The 20554-nt window shown below is 39.4% G+C and overlaps 1 protein-coding gene across 5 annotated transcripts in view; it reads right to left on the bottom strand.

The window, feature by feature from the left end:
- The window catches only part of LOC306886696 (ral GTPase-activating protein subunit alpha-2-like), a 175581-nt gene that overhangs the window by 40783 nt on the left and 114244 nt on the right, over positions 1 to 20554 (bottom strand). For 4 of the 5 annotated variants that reach the window (XM_079444010.1, XM_079444012.1, XM_079444009.1 and 1 more), the window contains exons 32-36: positions 19051 to 19234; positions 15014 to 15818; positions 12791 to 12862; positions 11498 to 11621; positions 11240 to 11395 (exon numbers count right to left, since the gene is read on the bottom strand). In XM_079444010.1, coding sequence (XP_079300136.1) covers positions 11240 to 11395; positions 11498 to 11621; positions 12791 to 12862; positions 15014 to 15818; positions 19051 to 19234 — 1341 coding nt within the window. Of the gene's footprint in view, positions 1 to 5890; positions 6009 to 11239; positions 11396 to 11497; positions 11622 to 12790; positions 12863 to 15013; positions 15819 to 19050; positions 19235 to 20554 lie in introns of those variants that run through there. The other variant, XM_079444013.1, reaches the window with a different exon arrangement.

Genomic DNA, 20554 nt, shown 5'->3' with positions numbered 1-20554 from the left:
GAATGGCCTATTTAAATGTCAAAACAAAATTTCCCGAAAGGTGACATGTTTGCAAGTATGCAAATGTGCATACCAATCTTTTTTAGTAATAAACTGAAAAGAAGAAAACAAAATGGATAAAAAAAATATCTTACAATGTACTTGACTGAACAATAAATCTACAAAAAAAGCGACCTTTTCGATTTTTTCCATTTTATTGACGAAGTGTATACTACGGAATCTATTGTTAGCAAGCAAACTGAGAATGACGTGATAGAAATATTTGCTTATATCACTGCAATCCAAGCCTAGCAATGCACACATAAAATGACAAAAATGATTTTTCATACAACACAACACACAAGTGGTTCTTTCTGGGGCTCACAGCATCATTTACTGTCAAAGACTAAACAAAACACAAGCAGCACATAAAGACTTCATTCCAAATAATTAACAACAATTAAGTGGACTATTACCAAAATGGTGAGAAATTAAAGTGACCTCTGTAATCAAAAAAGAGGAGTCTTGGAAGCATGTCGCGGCCTTAAGCGAGCTCCTCTCAATGGGCCGTTAAACATCTGCCGATGCACCCATGCCTAATGAGCCATTACCAAAACATATCCTCTTCACCAAAAATGAAATTACCACATTTCCCCATAAGCCCTTAATTATGCTAATGGCCTAAAATTAAACAAATCCACAACAAGCTGATTGGGTCGGCGCATACTGATCCATTTGGAGAGTCAGCAGAAGAATTGGCGGCATGTAAACAGGTTGGGCGGAGAGAGGAAATACACAGCACACTGTACACATACGCCAGATGCCTTTCTCAATGAAAGGAAGCAGATGTTAAAGACCGCAGACTTCTAAGAAACCTGAACTTTAGAATAGGCTTAAGTAGAGCACCTGTGAAGGTGTTGTGGGTGGTTGCTACGCATTGCTAAAATGTTCCATGCGGTTGCTAGGGTATTCTGGGTGGTTGGTGGATTTTTCCCACACAAGCCAATAGAGTCCATCTCTAAGACCTTCTCATGCGCTGGTCTCCAGCTCAGTTTCTTCCACCAATCAAAGGCTTTGGGATTTTTCACCCATTTTAGCATCCACCAAAATGTCAGTATATCTGCAGTATCATTCCTGTCTATAAATTAAACAGAGTTAAATCAGGGTCTCAGCATTACTTGATTCAACAGGCTGTGGCACAAACAGGGTAACTGCAAGCATAAAATACTCAAAACATATATATAAATATGAATTCAAATTGCTTTGTGTACCAATACATCAATTAATAAATACATACTAATTATAGGTTGACTGATACTTATTTTTGCTGATATGACAATATGATGCAGGATTTTTAAATATAAAACAAACCTGAAATACATATAAGGAATTTATATTGTTATTTTAAAGTGCCTATTCTTTACTATAGCCAGCTGTTCATTTAATTAGATGAGGGACATAAAATAACTTATTAGAATATAAAAAACCAAGAAGTAGACATTGTAACAACCTATCAACAATCATAAGCAATCACTTGGAATAACTATACAGTATTCACTGATTACAAACCATGAGCCTGCAGAATGTGCCACAGCATTGTGTCTTTCACTATTAGTGCACTACTGGTGCATATTTATGAGCTAAACACACAAATGTAACCACAAGGGAAAACTGAATTTTCCTTAGGCCCATATTTTCCGAGTTGGGGACGCGTCAGTGAGAAAATATGGAAGACATCTTCTGTACATGCACAGTCTGTATTAATGGTTAATTAGTTCAATTTAATTAAATTATTCTTATTTATAATTTTTTTAGTTAAACAATCTTAGGCAGGATTTTCAGGATTTTTTTAGACAGGATCGCCATTTTGCTTTGGCCAAAGTATCTTTAAGGGTTCATATGACGTTGCTAAAAATAATATTTGGTGTAATGCAATGTGTTTATGTGGTTTAAAGTTCAAAAAACAAATAATTTTCCACATAATGTACATTATTGTTACTCCTCTATGCCCCGCCTTTCTGAAACACATCGATTTTTACAAAGCTCATCGTTCTGAGAAGCGAGGTGTGCTCTGATTGGCCAGCTATCCAGTTTGTTGTGATTGGCCGAATACCTCAAGCGTGTGACGGAAATGTTACGCCTATATTAGGATTAGGGATGCAACGATACCATGTTTTCAGAACCGATCCGATCCGATCCTGAAAATTCTGAGTATCTGCCGATACCGATCCAATCCGATACCAGCGCAGTTTTTTTGGTTTAAATCGATGTAGAATTTCTATACTTCTGTGTGTCTGTGTGTGTTACTCTTTTGTGTGTTAAACACAATCTACTACATATCAATAACTTCAAATGAAAAATATATAATCATAATCTATGACAAAAATACTTTATACAGTGATTATTAATGAGAAAATAAGTGTTTAAAGTTGATTCTGCTGGTATAAGGAAACAGTTGAAGTGAAATACATTTATATATAAATATATAGGCTACTATAAAATTAAAATGCATTTCTTTTAAATCTGTAGCACAGTAATGAAGGCAGCAACATATGATAGATAGGACAGAACAAGAAAGACTGTTAATAATCTTTCATTGTGCAAAAGTAAGGCTCCAATATAGAGCAGCAGAAAGCGCTTATGTGCATCCCGTGTGCAGAATGATGCGCTTGAAGCAACACGGAGTCACAGCGCGCAGCCCTCTGAGTCCACATAGAAACGTTCAAAGTACAAAGGGAAGAGATATTGATGCGTAGCGTATTAAATCTGTGCGTAAGTTTAAGCCTTTTCTTTTAACAGTTTTAAACCTCAGTAACTGTGCGCTCTTGAAGAGAGTTTGACTGTAGTAACCGAACGCAACACGCAGTTTGAACGCTGAATGGAGGATGACAGACAGCCGCGGCGGAGAGAAGAGTTTACCTGAACTTGAATTTAAAGACTTAAATATTCATCTGTACCTCAGATTAAACTATGGAACAGCTTCAGAACACTTGAAATATAGTGCACGAAAACTTTATGGTGCTTTATAATGTTTTTGTGCCTTTCGTGGGGCTCAACAATAACACAATATTATACGCACGATATCGTATTTGGATCGGTCTCGTCTTACCGATACCCGATCTGCAGAAAATGACCGTATCAGAGTCGATACCGATCCTGAGTATCGGATCGATGCATCCCTAATTAGGATGGCGTTTCCTAACGCAGACAAGACTAAAACAATAAAACCCATTACAAACAAGGCATTTGTTGCATCCAGTGGGGACATAATTACTGATTATAAGACTGTCTTTTTAGGCATCGCGTTGCATCGCGCTGCGTAAACATTACCATGTCTGCATTTGTGATCAGAGAAACGACAAACAACAAGCTCTACTCTACACAGCTCAAAACTCACGTTTGAATAGTCAGTAGCAACATACTTACAGGCTGTGAGTCAGAAGCGTCAGACTGTCCTTGCAAAGTTGGAATTGCCCCACTTTATAGAAACAGTCTTTGTGCGAGCCAGCATTGTAGGCTACTCTCCTGCCAGGTTCAGGAAATAGTCCTCTGTAAAATGTGCTGCACACACTCGAATATTTGCGTTGTACTGCTCTGGAACAGTGTTGTAAATACAACTTAACCACAAAGCAACTTGTCCTTTGAAAATCATATTTCCCATGTTACAAAAACAGCATTCTTCCATCTCAGGAACATTGCTAAGCTTCGAAACATGCTACATGTTTCTGATGCAGAAAAGCTAGTTCATGCATTCATGACCTCTAGACTGGACTATTGTAATGCACTGCTAGCTGGTTGTCCTGCATCTTCAATAAACAAGCTACAGATAGTCCAAAATGCAGCGGCTAGAGTTCTTACCAGATCAAGAAAATGTGATCATATTACTCCAATTTTACAGTCTCTGCACTGGCTACCCATTAAGTTCCGTATCATTTACAAATTATTATTACTTGCCTATAAGGCCCTAAATGGTTTAGCACCTGCGTACCTAACTTGTCTTCTACCACGCTATAATCCAACCCGCTCTCTAATGTCGCAAAACTCTGGACTTTTGGTAGTACCTAGGATAGCAAAGTCCACTAAAGGAGGTAGAGCTTTTTCACATTTGGCTCCCAAACTCTGGAATAGCCTTCCTGATAACATTCGGGGTTCAGACACACTCTCTCTGTTTAAATCTAGATTAAAGACACATCTCTTTAGCCAAGCATTCACATAATGCATCTTATAATCTTGTACTGCAGTTATATCTGATCAAATCTACATTATTATTATTCTTTAGCTTGGGTTGAACAATTTATTTTTGCTTAGATGGAACAGCAGCTACGCTAATCATGTCTCTGCTTGTCTCTCCGTTTCTGCCACGGGGGTAGCTAGGAATTACAGAACTTCAGTCTGGATCCAACCATTACATGATCTGAGATGACCGAACACCTGAGATGGAGGATCAGCGCCGGGAGATGACGTATGTGTCCCTGATCGTAGGCAGAGGCCAGACACCTGGATGAACGCCAGAGACAGATCCCCATTGAGGACCCCGCCACTTAGACAGCCATCGGAAAAGACCACTGGAACCAGCTGAGCCCATTCAATCTGACTTGCTGCAGTTTGGAACTGAACTGCTGGTTTGTTTGGCCAGAGGAGAATTGGCCCCCCGACTGAGCCTGGTTTCTCCCAAGGTTTTTTCTCCATTCTGTCACCGATGGAGTTTTGGTTCCTTGCCGCTGTCGCCTCTGGCTTGCTTAGTTGGGGACGCTTCATTTCCAGCGATATCGTCGACCTGATTGCAAAGACACTATTTAAACTTATTGACACATTATTTTCCTTTTTTGATATTGTGCAGTGCTTTGACACAATTTGCATTGTAAAAAGCGCTATATAAATAAAGGTGACTTGACTTGACTTGATTTTTAGTTGTGTCCTCTTTTGGAAGCCCAAACATAGTAGTTTCACTTTCACAATGAAACACAGCGTCTCCACGACATGGCGCCTGCGGCAGCAACAATACTACAGCCAGAATAAAAATCATGCCCTCTTTTATTGAGTATACATTTGGGCGGTGTTTTGTAAGTCTCCCCACATCGTGACATAGACATGTGGGGCCATGTTTGATTGAGCCGTTTTAGGGGGGCGTGGACAAGTCTTAACTTTGATAAAGAATATCTCTTTGGTTTTGAGACTTTAGTCTTTGCAACTTCAGGGATCTTATCTATGCATGAACAGCCTGTAACACTCCAAAGAGAAAGGAAAACTTGAAATTCCATCATATGACCCCTTTAAACACACCTAAAATTGTAATGATGACTTGTAAAGACAAACTTCCTAGAAGATGCCATCTGACCGGCATTTGAAGTTTTATGTAGTCGAAATACCACGCTTTCTGTCCCCAAATTTAGGACCTCTATTAAAGGGTAATTGAGACTTTTTTCATTTATGCATTTTTACTACCTTAAATTTGAGAACAAACAAGATATACTTGTTTAAAGCTAAGGATTGTCCAATACTTTAAGTATAAACAATAATAATAGTGACATTTGCATTAGCAAACACAAATGTGCCACATGTGCGTACGCTCTTAAAAACAAAGGTCCCAATAAGAGGTTTTCACAACGATGCCACAGAAGAACCATTTTAGGATCCCAAAGAACCTTTCAGTGAACAGTTCTTAAAAGAACCATTTTTAAGTGTGTAGAGCATGACATACACAAGCACACTGTAAACACACAGACACTGTGCAAAGCAAGAGATGCCCTCAAGCTTAAACGCTGCCTTGTAAAGAAGCAGCGTCATTCCCTCTGCAACAAAAGAGTGTGTGTGTGTGTGTGTGTGTGTGTGGTTGGTTGGATGACCGGCTGCCTCCTGACACCGTGGCCTTGCATGGCAACACCCTCCCAGTAACTGCATTACTAGCCCAGCCAGCTGCTCTGCTCCGTTCTGCTCCCAGGCACTCAATTGCATTCAGGAATTCTTCTCTTTTTCTCTCTCTGCTTTCCTTGCTGTCGGCTCTTCACCCCTCTTTTCTCTCGCTACCTCTGAAAGTTGCATTTGTAAATTAGAGGAGTTATTTCCTGTCCGCCTGTGGCTGATGAAATAGCCCTTTCACCCCTCCCCACACACGTGCCGCCCAACAGTCGCCCTCTCTAACCGCCTGAGCGGGAGCGTGGCAATTATGGGGCCTGATGGCCAAAATGAATCGAGCACGGCTCGCGGCACACACGCTCCCTCCCTACACCGAACGGAGGAAGTGGAGTGTGGCTGCGATGGGCTAATATGAGCTCTGACGGTGAGAGGCTTCAATGTCCGGGCGCCTGATGAATTTTTCTCTCTGCAGGCCTGCGCATGATCGGATTGAGCGCTCAAACTAAGCAGGTTCCTACCAGCTCATTTTGCCAGCGTTAACCTGCTAACGCATGTCGATCGCCGTCCTGCCGACACAGGCGGAATTCAATAACAGGGCCCTGCTGGTATCCGGCAGGCCTTTGGCCCTTGCGGCGTGAGTTAATGTGCTGATCGGGGCCCCGGTCACAGCGCGCGCAGGAGTCCAGAGAGAGAGCTGTTACTAAACCTGCACATGCTCGGCTCCCTCGCTGACGACGGCTTCACAGCTCTCAGCGGTCTGACAGAGCCGTGCAATCAGCAGCACGCTCCAAAAGTCACACTCTACACGCGTGTCACTCACCTGCTGTCAGGTCTGTACGACGAACTGCAGTCATTAAATCACCATTTTAAACCAAATAACAGTGTTTTTAGCGGTAAGCAAACATTTATGTCACAGTATTCTCATAAAAGTTTGGTTTTAAGAAAACAAAAAAAACAAAGGTCAGGACCCACATGTCAGGACCCACAAATCTAATTTGCTTTGACTTATTCAAATTAAAGTTATTTTTATCTACAGGTAGATAAACATTTACAACAACAAACACAACATTTTAATTTTTTTTAAATGACTTTTCTTTAAAAATGTTTCCTTAAAATTTTAAAAACTTATTTTGTGTGTGTGTGTGTGTGAACAGTATGTGTGACAGACGGACTGTGAGTCTTTATGCTCTGATATACTATCAGTGATGTTTCTCTGGTGTGATTTTACTTGACTATGGTGAATGCTTAAATTCTAAACCTTCATCATACAGTTGTACATGAATGTAGCCTTCCATGGCATATTTAAGACCATTTTGGTGACTAGATATTAGGGCTGGGAGATATGGCCAAAAAAAACATCTAAGCATTTTTTTTTTTGGCTGAATTGCGATATACTTTATTTATATTTTTATTTTATACAGGGTGGGCCATTTATATGGATACACCGTAATAACATGGGAATGGTTGGTGATATTAAAGTCCTGTTTGTGGCACATTAGTATATGTGAGGGGGCAAACTCCTCAAGATGGGTGGTGACCATGGTGGCCATTTAGAAGTCGGCCATCTTGGATACAACTTTTGTTGTTTCAATAGGAAGAGGGCCATGTGACACATCAAACTTATTGGTAATGTCACAAGAAAAACAATGGTGTGCTTGGTTTCAACGTAACTTTATTCGTTCATGAGTTATTTACAAGTTTCTGACCACTTATAAAATGTGTTCAATGAGCTGCCCATTGTGTTGGATTGTCAATGCAACCCTCTTCTCCCACTCTTCTAAGGGGGTCAGATCGGGAGACCTTGGGGGTCATTCAACTGGCCCACGACGACCAATCCACTTTCCAGGAAACTGTTCATCTAGGAATGCTCGGACCTGGCACCCGTAATGTGGTGGTGCACCATCAATGGAAACCTCAAGGCCACTGGATATTTGAAATTGCTACATGATGATGTCTTTCCCTCTTTATGCACTGAAGCTGGCACGTTCCCTGAGTTTTTCCAGCAAGATGGTGCACCACCACATTATGGGTGCCAGGTCCGAGCATTCCTAGATGAACAGTTTCCTGGAAAGTGGATTGGTCGTCGTGGGCCAGTTGAATGGCCCCCAAGGTCTCCCGATCTGACCCCCTTAGACTTTTATCTTTGGGGTCATCTGAAGGCAATTGTCTATGGTGTGAAGATACGAGATGTGCAGCACCTGAAACTACGGATACTGGATGCCTGTGCTGGCATTTCTCCTGCGGTGTTGCTATCAGTGTGTGAAGAGTGGGCGAAGAGGGTTGCATTGACAATCCAACACAATGGGCAGCACATTGAACACATTTTATAAGTGGTCAGAAACTTGTAAATAACTCATGAACGAATAAAGTTACGTTGAAACAAAGCACACCATTGTTTTTCTTGTGACATTACCAATAAGTTTGATGTGTTACATGGCCCTCTTCCTATTGAAAAAACAAAAGTTGTATCCAAGATGGCCGACTTCTAAATGGCCACCATGGTCACCACCCATCTTGAGGAGTTTGCCCCCTCACATATACTAATGTGCCACAAACAGGACTTTAATATCACCAACCATTCCCATGTTATTACGGTGTATCCATATAAATGGCCCACCCTGTACATTAAAAAAATTAAATAAAAAAAAAATTAACATTTCAATCTAAGGGTGCTTTCACACCTGCCTCATTTAGTTCGGTTGAATCGCACTAGAGTTTGTTTTCCCTCTTGGTGCGGTTCGTTTGGGCAGGTGAGAAAGCAGCAATCGCACTCGGGTGCGCACCAAAAGCGGACCAAACAAGCGTGCCGAGACCTCCTTGAAGAGGTGGTCTTGGCACGCTTTCAAACGAACCCTGGAGTGGTTCGTTTGTGGTGAGAAAGTAATCCGACCCAACGGACCAACGAACCAAGCGGTATCATAATTCATAACGGGAAATATGTTATTTAAAAAGCAGCAGTCAGTGCCTTTTGTGTCTAGCAGTCAAGCGCTTTGAGTACCCAGAAAAGCGCTATATCTATAACTAATAGTGCTATAACAAATTATTATTTGGTGAATGCAAGTGAGAATTTGTGAGAAACTTTGATTTTGTTAGTGAGAATATTTGTTATTGCAGTTGAAAACCAAAGAGCACCTCTTCATATTAAAATGTTGTGTAATTGAATTACTCTTCTCCGCGCATTACAAGAATGCTGTCCTGACGAAGCCTCGATTCCCTCCGGCTGTAACTGCATTATATATATATATATATATATATATATATATATATATATATATATATATATATATATATCTAACTTGCATTCACAGATATATATATACAGTATATATATATACAGTATATATATATATATATATATATCTAACTTGCATTCACAGATATATATATACAGTATATATATATACAGTATATATATATATATATATATATATATAATTATATTTTCTCTATACAAATAATTATATTTTCTCTATATAAATAAATTATATATATACAGGTCCTTCTCAAAAATTTACTAATTGAAACTGGTGGAAAGTTGTCTTAAAAAGCCGCATTTATGAGCATAATTTTTAAGGAACTTTATCAAAATTACATTGCTTTGTCAGGAGTGCAGGCTTTCCAGTCACTTTACATTCATATACAGGTCCTTCTCAAACAATTAGCATATTGTGATAAAGTTCATTATTTTCTGTAATGTACTGATAAACATTAGACTTTCATATATTTTAGATTCATTACAACACAACTGAAGTAGTTCATGCCTTTTATTGTTTTAATATTGATGATTTTGGCATACAGCTCATGAAAACCCAAAATTCCTATCTCAAAAAATTAGCATATCATGAAAAGGTTCTCTAAACGAGCTATTAACCTAATCATCTGAATCTAAACACCTGCAAAAGATTCCTGAGGCTTTTAAAAACTCCCAGCCTGGTTCATTACTCAAAACCGCAATCATGGGTAAGACTGCCGACCTGACTGCTGTCCAGAAGGCCATCATTGACACCCTCAAGCAAGAGGGTAAGACACAGAAAGAAATTTCTGAACGAATAGGCTGTTCCCAGAGTGCTGTATCAAGGCACCTCAGTGGGAAGTCTGTGGGAAGGAAAAAGTGTGGCAGAAAACGCAGCACAACGAGAAGTGGTGACCGGACCCTGAGGAAGATTGTGGAGAAGGACCGATTCCAGACCTTGGGGGACCTGCGGAAGCAGTGGACTGAGTCTGGAGTAGAAACATCCAGAGCCACCGTGTACAGGCGTGTGCAGGAAATGGGCTACAGGTGCCGCATTCCCCAGGTCAAGCCACTTTTGAACCAGAAACAGCGGCAGAAGCGCCTGACCTGGGCTACAGAGAAGCAGCACTGGACTGTTGCTCAGTGGTCCAAAGTACTTTTTTCGGATGAAAGCAAATTTTGCATGTCATTCGGAAATCAAGGTGCCAGAGTCTGGAGGAAGACTGGGGAGAGGGAAATGCCAAAATGCCTGAAGTCCAGTGTCAAGTACCCACAGTCAGTGATGGTCTGAGGTGCCATGTCAGCTGCTGGTGTTGGTCCACTGTGTTTTATCAAGGGCAGGGTCAATGCAGCTAGCTATCAGGAGATTTTGGAGCACTTCATGCTTCCATCTGCTGAAAAGCTTTATGGAGATGAAGATTTCATTTTTCAGCACGACCTGGCACCTGCTCACAGTGCCAAAACCACTGGTAAATGGTTTACTGACCATGGTATTACTGTGCTCAATTGGCCTGCCAACTCTCCTGACCTGAACCCCATAGAGAATCTGTGGGATATTGTGAAGAGAAAGTTGAGAGACGCAAGACCCAACACTCTGGATGAGCTTAAGGCCGCTATCGAAGCATCCTGGGCCTCCATAACACCTCAGCAGTGCCACAGGCTGATTGCCTCCATGCCACGCCGCATTGAAGCAGTCATTTCTGCAAAAGGATTCCCGACCAAGTATTGAGTGCATAAATGAACATAATGGCCATTCTTTTATTGGTCGGATGAAATATGCTAATTTTTTGAGATAGGAATTTTGGGTTTTCATGAGCTGTATGCCAAAATCATCAATATTAAAACAATAAAAGGCTTGAACTACTTTAGTTGTGTTGTAATGAATCTAAAATATATGAAAGTCTAATGTTTATCAGTACATTACAGAAAATAATTAACTTTATCACAATATGCTAATTTTTTGAGAAGGACCTGTATATATATACACATATACGAATGTAAAGTGACTGGAAAGCCTGCACTCCTGACAAAGCAATGTAATTTTGATAAAGTTCCTTAAAAATTATGCTCATAAATGCGGCTTTTTAAGACAACTTTCCACCAGTTTCAATTAGTAAATCACCCCTCTATATGGTTCTTGTCAAGCAGTGTCAGTTAGTTGCTTGAAACTACCTTTTTAGTGATGGAGTCATCCGAGTCAGAAGGCATGCGAGTCGACACATGGAAGATGACCTCCACGTTGGAGGTAGCGTAATATGGTGCTGTGCTACCTGTGCTGCCATTTCTCTGCAAACCACCCATAAACCCACAGTGAGTGGCCAGATTCACCTGAAAGAGAGAGAGACAGAAACTTCCTGATGCTCTGACAGTCCCAGGACATGACATCCGCTCACTACAGACTCATAAAGTGGATTTGATGTGTTATTTTACCTCCCATCCCAGCCCAGAGACAAAGTCCTCATAGGCCTGACTGCCCTCCGTGTTGGACAGAATGGAGTATTTGTCCTCCTGGCCTTCTCCAATGTAGAACACAGCAATCTTGTGCGTCTCTCGACTGGAAGCAAATACACACGAGATGAATTGACATCAACCTCAAGACATTTGAGGTGTCACCATATTTGATGTAGACTGTGTATGTAATCAAAGTGGAGAAACATCTCAAAGACGAAATGGGATGCATCTGAGATCAATTTGAAACGCCATAGCAAAAGGATCTGAATACTGACGCAATGTAATATTTCAGGTTTTTTATTTTTATTTAATTTAAAAAAAATTTAATTTATGCAAAAAAAAAATAAAAAGCACTTTTTTAGCATAGGGTTGCATATGTAATTAAAATATACATGCTTCATATTTTCAACTCTTAAATGTGTATACAAATTGAGAAATGTAAAAAGGGTCTAAATGATTTCTGGGTGTCACATTTTTCCCCCCTTTTTGTTAAAAGATACAGTATCATGTGGTACGAGAATTAATCGCAAATTATAAATATAAATACGATGCTTTTGGTAAGTTAATAATTAATTTGAACTCATAACTAATAGTTCTCTCTCTAAAGAACAGTTGTGGTTTCTTTAAAACATTTAGGTAAGTAATAGGATGTCTGGTAGCCTACACACGGCACGGCAATAAATTTCTTTTTGCAAAGAATGGTATAACTTCACAGCTATTTGCTAATAATTCACATCCAGGTATGCAGTGTGTACTGTGTCTCTTTGGGCAGTGTTGCTAAGGAAGCGTCATGCCCTTGCAGTGTGATGTTTGGCATGCTCAGTCAGCGGTTGCCATGAGTGGGCCGGCTATGCATGCGGAGGGAAACGGTGGCCCGATCCTGGGGGTATTCTTTAATAAGCCTCTGTAATTAGCCACTCTGAGCGCCTATTGATCGCTGTTGGCTGAGAAGTGTGGAGCTGTGATCAGCCAGACGTGGGCAGGATTAGGCCATGAGGAGCAGAGTATCTGAGAGTGGTCTTAAGACATGTCTCCTTAATAGTGCTTTTAAAGGATTTAGCCACTCTCTGTAGACTGGCATTAGGCTGCATGATTGAGCTCTCCAAATGTATGCTGTTGTTTGCTGCTGATTTTTAGTGTTAAGTGCCGAGGAGTCAGACAGAAGGTTGTGAATTTGTTTCCATGTCGCTAATTTACTTGGTGTGTGATTATGTGTACGAAACCTTAAGGCTTCAGATGTTGTGGTCTTCTGAAATGAGCAGAAACCCTTACCACTGCCTCGAGTCTAAATTCTTCAGCTCTCTCAAGAGCTTAGAGTTCTTCTTTAGAAGATGAAAGCTTTTTCTATGAAGAGAAATAGAAATGGAACAGTCATGAAAACCAGAAATAACTTTCCAAAAGATAAATGCTGAGACAGGCAAAATCACTCATTTTGTAATTTTTTTTCAATGTTAAAATATTTTCTTCTAGTCCATTTCAACCAAAGTACAACCAAGTACTGTAAGCAATCTGTAGACTTACTTCTCTGAAGATCGTAAACACAATGCCACCACAGCATCATAACATTGCTCATGATTAAAAATTGAAATTCCATTAAAAAAAAATCTAAAATATTTAGAACCCATGCAATTATATTCACACATTTGTTGTGGCAGGTTCATATATTCTGACTTGCAAAGAGGCCCTCAAAAAAAAAAAAAAAAGAGAAAAAGGATCCTTAAAATGGGAAAGTATGTAATGTCCAAGCTGCTCTTTTCCATTCAGAACGAATAAAAAGGCACCATGAAAGCATATTATTGAACCACTGCTTGAACTGTCAGAGCTCTTCCTCTCAAACATGATTATGGTAATTTCAGTTTATATTCCAAAAATCATAAAAAAAAATTAACACAGACATTTAATGTGAATAATGTAAAAACAAGGATCAGTGGTGATTCTGTAAATGGAAAATGTCTAACAAAAATCACTCGTCAGGGCATAACACGATTTTATCTTAATCTTTGTTTTAATTCTTTGTTTAATTTTATGAAACACTTTTATTATGTTCTATGCTGTGGAAAGAGAACAATGGCAAAAACAAAAGACGTGGGATTTTAGAAAGTGTCCACCTGTCCTCAAGCTTACCCCTATCAAAGAGAAGGAAATCAACCTGTTTAACAATCAGAAATACTTGGGAGATTATTTAAATATTTGTAATATAGTAAGTACCATCACAGGAACATATAATTCCTACTATTTTTACTATTTTATTTTTAAATATTCAAATAGAAAACAGTTATTTGGTATTGTAATAATATTTCACAATATTGCCATTTTTACTTAACTGTACTATTTACACTGTACTAGGGCCAGGCGATAATTCGATAACAATAATAATCGCAATATAATTTTCCTCGATAAAACGATATGAAGAGTTTGATAAATGTTCGATATAATGTTTATGTGCCAAAAGCGGAACGAAACAGCACGACTCAGTTGAATTGCGCCACATGAACAATTTATCCGCTCGGATCAAAGTCAAACTGCCTCTCGGCGCGAGCTCACTAGTGCAGATGCATTTACTCGGTCACGCGAGCACTAAATAGCGCTGTGTGAAGTATAAACTCGCAATTCTGACGTTTTTTCTCGCAATTCTGAGATATAAACTCACAATTCTGACTTTTTTTCTTGCAATTCTGAGATATAAACTCGCAATTCTGACGTTTTTTCTCGCAATTCTGAGATATAAACTCACAATTCTGACTTTTTCTTGCAATTCTGAGATATAAACTCGCAATTCTGACGTTTTTTTCTCGCAATTCTGAGATATAAACTCACAATTCTGACTTTTTCTTGCAATTCTGAGATATAAACTCGCAATTCTGACGTTTTTTTCTCGCAATTCTGCCATATAAACTCACAATTCTGACTTTTTTTCTCAGAATTCTGAGAAAAAAAGTCAGAATTGCGAGATAAAAAGCAATTACCTTGTTTTATTTCTTATTCATTGGCGGAAACGGGCTTCCATAGGCTTCTACAATTTTCACTTTGGAGCAAAATTCTAGCTTTAAACTTGAAAGAAATAAAGATTGGACATATATCGTGATAATTATCGATATCGACTGATAGAAATGTTTTTGGCCATATCGCCTAGCCCTACACTGTACTTTTACTGTTTTTGATCAAATAAATGCAGCCTTGCAATATAATGTATAACGTATATTTGTAGCTATGTGACTGACTGTAAGCTTGTTAATGATTTATGTATTTATGGTACCTTTTTATAAAACACTGGCAGCAAACCAAAATTTAAAATATTCACACAAAGTTGTCTTCTTCACCATAGCTCTCAAGTCTCATTCACACACATTCAAATTGTGCATCAGGAATGGTCTCAAGACTCAACACGTAATGATGTGGCAAAGAGCAGCTTTGCAAGTGGGTGACTGCATTTTCATTTTGGGATGAGCTACTCATTTAAGAATGTTTTCAAGGAGTTCTCATGAAATATTGTACCTGCGATCCCATGAGTTCATGCCGAGGTCGTTGAGGAGGAGCCTGCAGAGGTAAAAAGCAGATTTTGGCTCGTGGTGCGTGGGCTCTCTCTGTCTCTCTGCTCTGATGCTGGGGTCTTCGGTCTGTCGCCGGGCCAGCTCCTCGTCCTCCTGCTTGGCCTGTCTGTGGATGGCATCCATGATGAGCCCTTCCATCTCAGGGTTCATGCCGATGGGTGGAGAGGGTGGCTGGGTGAGCCTCAGCTGGGGCTGCGGCAGACACTCGGGGCTGCTGTGGCCAAGGTCTTCCAGTAGCTGGTCCAACACATCCACACCATCTTCCACTTCCAGCTCAGAGGAGCATTTACTGGAGCGCACGGAGCCCTGCTTTTTAGAGCGAGCGCTGCTGTGAGACGACTGATCTCTGCTGCCACCCAAACTCAAGCCAGAGCCTTCCAAAGTGCGGAACAGAACACCGCCATCCCACGAGTACTTTCCCGAGATGTCCCTGACGATGACACGCACCTCAGAGGAATGATCCCTCGGGTTGGCGCTTATCGCGGCCGTGCTGGAACTGTCAGAGGGGATCTGCAGGTATGAGACTAGTGTGCTGTCATTGAAGACGAAGAGCTGCAGATTGGGGCTTTTGAAGACTTCAGAGGAGAGCTCGGAAGACTCAACGTAGGGGTTGTCGTGGTTCTCACTGACCAGGCTATTTAAGAGGGCAGGGCCGCCGCTGAGAGGATGGTGGCCCAAATGATTGACCAGGTGTGACATTACCATCCGAGCAGTCAGAGGAATCAGCTCTAGGCTTCTCCTTTTCTTTTCTGGGATATAAAACAACACAAGTTCAGTACATTAGAAAACAAAGCTTGCAGGTATACACAAATGATTAGTTCACCCAAAAAAAAAAATCACAATTCTGTCATCAATTTATATAACCTCTTTATTTATTTTTAAAAGGGACAGAGTACAGAAATTAACATTCAAATAAACGCTAATGTATTCAAAGAAACGTAGTGTAAAAAAGAAGAAAAGAGAGAGCGAATAAGGGTACAATAAAGAAAAGAGCCCATGCAGCTCAGATAAATACAAATGCACAGCACATCATACACAAAGATAAGAAGTTTCATATTAACACAGTCTTGTTATGGATGTAGAAAACAACTGACTATCAAGAAGCCAATTCCTTAAATTCTATTTAAATGAGTAATAGGATGTACAAATCAGACTTTGGCTCATATTCAAAACACAAATGCATATCTGTGAAAATGTATTTTATGTGAAACATGAGAGATTTATGGAGTTCCTCCATTAAAAGTTCATGTAACCAAAACTTTGATGGTTTACAAAAGTCAAACATTGTACTGTAAAGATAATCCATTTGAATAAGAGTTTAATCTAAGCCTTCTGAAGAGACACAATCGTTTTATATGAAAAACATATGTAATTTAGGCTTTTATTCGATGTACATACATACAACACATTAAATTTGGTAAACAGAAGCTCAACAGTACTTGCTTGATGAGCGAGAACAAACCTGATTGGTTCTTGTGCGTCAATCAAACACGTCTGAGCTTCTGTTGACCATATTTGATGTGCTCTATGTATGTGTCTGTTCCTCATATAAAGTCATCGTGTCTCTTCAGAATATTTGGATTAAACTGCTCGATTCGTAAGGATTACTTTTACAATGTCTTTGTGAACTTTTTGAAGCGTCAAAATTAGGAGGAACAGAAAACTCTCAGGTTTCATTAAAAGTGTATTCATTTGTGTTGCCAAGATGAACCAAAGTCTTATTTGGAGCATCATAAGTGCAAATGATGACATTTTTTGGGTGAACTATGACTTTAAATTTAAAATAATGAAGTCTGTATTGCCTCATCACTGTTATGCAGAAATCTGCCCATTACCCTTACACCACTCTGTGGGACATGTGATTCTGATAGGTCAGTTGTGGTATTCTGCGGGTCCGCCTTTTTCATTCGTGACAGACCAATATGTCCACCAGGCCAATTAGAGGGCCAATATTTGGAGGTTCGCTATAATTTGGCTGTTTCTATGTCATATGTCCAATTGGTCAATACACAGAAGAGTTACTCATTACTTGTATCAGTTTTAAAATGTATGGCCATCTAATCAATTTCTATTTTGAAATTCAATTTTTAGTAAATAAGTACAAAAATATTGACCAGCCTGATATGTACATATTAGTATAGGCAACGGACACTGAAACATTCATATTGGTCAACCACTAGTTGTCAGTGGCAATCCAATCCCTACATAGTTGTGCTAGTTTCATTTCTCTCAAATCACTCTTCTCACATTATCAAAAATTAAAACTGAAATCAACTTTCAAACTTCATTTAATTATTTGGTAAGTAGCCATGCAAGTGGGATCATTTACAGTCAGCTGGCCATTATCACAAATTACACATCTCTCTGGAATACTCGTTTCTGATTGGAAAACACAATCAGGTAAATATTTTTTGTATAATGACTGCTGTATGACTGACTTTTTTAGGGTAATACAAGTCCCGGCCGGCTGACTGTGTACAGTATTTTCCCTTACTTGTTCTCAAAAGCTGGTCGCTACACTGGCTTTTAGCTGTCATGACCAATGAAGGCCATTTTCCCACGTCTGCACCATATACACGGGTGTCCACACAGACACCTTTAAAATATCTATTCATTCTCCCAAAACAGACTCAAAGCACTGCACTAATGAGCATCACACCTTTCGTGATGAGTGAATAGGGCTCTGCAAGCACTATGAATTAAAGTCCTCTGAATGCTGAACACCTCTCAAAGTGAGAAATCTAGCGTTGTCATTAGTGGATATTAAGATTAAGATGAGAGAGAGAGAAGGGGGAAAAAAACGAAGTGCTCACATTGTGACAGTGCTATCAATACCATCATACCCATCAAAGTGGAAAAAGCTCTTTGCAAAGACGAGCAAGTTGCATTAGGGATGCACAGAGCTTTGAAGTGAACTAATCAATATGAGCTAGGTAGTGGGATATTGCTTATGAGTTGCTCTTTGGCTGAGGTTGTTGTTTTTTTTTCGTACACAGAGATATAAAAGGCATGTCAATGGATGGAGATGTTTGCGTTGCAGAAGCCAGCTTTCTTTTTCTTCCTCTACTCCACAGATATAAATGTACTGTCATAAAAGGCATCCCTGTTGAAAGAGGAAAGAACAACCCCCCCTCACAGCCCACAGCACAACCCCACCAAAAACAGATGACATTTGATGACATGCCAAGGTAGAAAACACACAAGAAATATTGCCTAATGGATAAAGCAAGGTTGGAGGAGGAAAAATGATTTCTTTAATAATTGGCATAAATGGGCTTGCTTTGAGTGGATGAGGGAACTAATGCACACCTCTTTAAAATTCTATTTAATTTCACATTGTGCTACATTTGCTCTAATATGATTCACGAGAGCTCAGCATAAACTCACAGGACAAATTAAAAATGTTCCTTTTTTGTATGTTCTTTTTTCTTTTCAAGGGAGATGCAGCAGTTTCACAATTAATGCGGAAAAATTTGGCACAGTAAATTCAGTCATACTTGCCTTTACATTATAGACATTAAAGAGTGATTTGTGTTGATGTGAAGCAAAAATTCTTACATTTAATAAGGTTTCATGACAAAACTAAACAAAAATGAATACTTAAGGTCATGAAATATAGTTAAACTCACTATATATAAATACATACAGTATTTGGAACCACTAGTATTAGTATTTTACAAATCAACTTAAAAAAAAGCAATAAATACATAAATAAATGAACAATATAATTAAAATAATTTTCCACCCAAAATTGATGCGAGAAGGGTTAAATGTGCAAAATAATGCAAACATTGTTAATTGTCTTAAAAACAGGGACTTTCTGTTTTTTTAATTTTTTTTATTTTGGGGTGAAATATGACCATGACATTTCCCTAGGCACGCTGCAGATAACGTGCTGTAAACAACAACATAACACGACTGCATTAAGATTAACTGCACTCTTTATGTTCCTACTGAAAGCAGAAAACAAAAAGTCCTTACCTTCAGCCACAGTGAGGAGATTTCCGAAGTCTCCCATAACATTGTGGATGGGTGGTGGCTCAAAGCTCTTGACATTGCCTAAAGTAAGGAAGGGTTCATAGTCTGTCGACAGATCAGCAAGGCTGAGGAGGTAGTGGCTCTGTTGAGTGTGCAGGTTAGACCCTGATACACAAGTGTGCAGCACCTAAGACAGCAGAACAGTGACTTAAGTACACCAGTGATACACTACAAAAATTGTGGGTCTAATACAGAACCCTGGGGAACACCTTTGGAAAAAAGGGAGATTATTTATTTAATAATGAGCTGCGTTCTTTGTTGTTCTAGACTGAATTACAAAAACAAAATGTAATGCATAAGATACTAATGGCATTCTTTAGATGTTAATGCATTTCGAAAGCCTAATGAGAATGCGTCAAATAGCGAGCTCTGTTAGGATCAACAACTCAGAAATTACTTCAGCCATGAAGATGCTCTTCTTGGCACTCCACTGAGATGCATTAAAAATAAATCTGTAATAGATTGAAACATTGTTGTTACACCCAGACGGTGTGATTGAGCGCTACAGGGCCACCATATGGAGATGGGACGATATTTACAATGCTAAGCCAGGAAACCCAGCGAGAGGGGCTTTATGGGCTAATAATCTATTTCTCCAGTGATGTGGGAGTGTATCGATGTGCAAAAACAGATGGCCATGGCTCTATTGGCTGGAGAAGATAAGACACAGTCCACTACAGTTTATCATAGTGCCTGAACAGGTTTGCTCTGTTTGATTTAATTAAGGCTTTATCCCTTGGCTCATTCTCGAACACCGCACACTCACGCAGCAAACAACCACCCTGTAAGCTACATACACACCATCAGATATAAATTCATGATGTAAAAGTACCTAAAAATATAACAACAGAACTTTAATTTTGGCACATAATCACCACCATAGAGCCATTAGTGCCATCTGGCCATCTCAAATAAATCAGAGGTAGGGGTCATTCAAAGGTGTGATGGATCATCTCTCAATGTAAATCAGCAACAGACCATCCTACAATGGACTTCAGTCAGGCCATATTTTCTTGTAAGGTCAGAAATTTATTGAGCAATAAACTGACTGCTTTTCCTATTAGCAAACAAACTGGTGCATGATAAAGCAGTCATATATTGACAAAAAGACAAAACAAAAACAAAATTCTGGAAAATGAATCACTTTGCTTAAAGGTATAGTTCACCCAAAAATGAAAATTCTGTCATTAATTACTCACCTTCATGTTGTTCCAAACCTGTAAGATCTTCGGTCATCTTCACAACACAAATTTAGATATTTTTGATGAATTCCGAGAACTCTCTGACCCTCCCATAGACAGCAAGGATCCTAACATGATCAAGGCTCAGAAACGTAGCAAGGACATCGTTAAAATAATCCATGTGACATCAGTAGTTTAACCGTAATTTTACGAAGCTACGAGAATACTTTTTGTGCACAATGAAAAAAATAACGACTTTATTCAAC

This window comes from Barbus barbus (assembly GCF_936440315.1).
Source record: "Barbus barbus genome assembly, chromosome: 20".
Lineage (NCBI taxonomy): Eukaryota > Metazoa > Chordata > Actinopteri > Cypriniformes > Cyprinidae > Barbus > Barbus barbus.
This window is presented reverse-complemented; position numbering and strand designations above follow the sequence as displayed.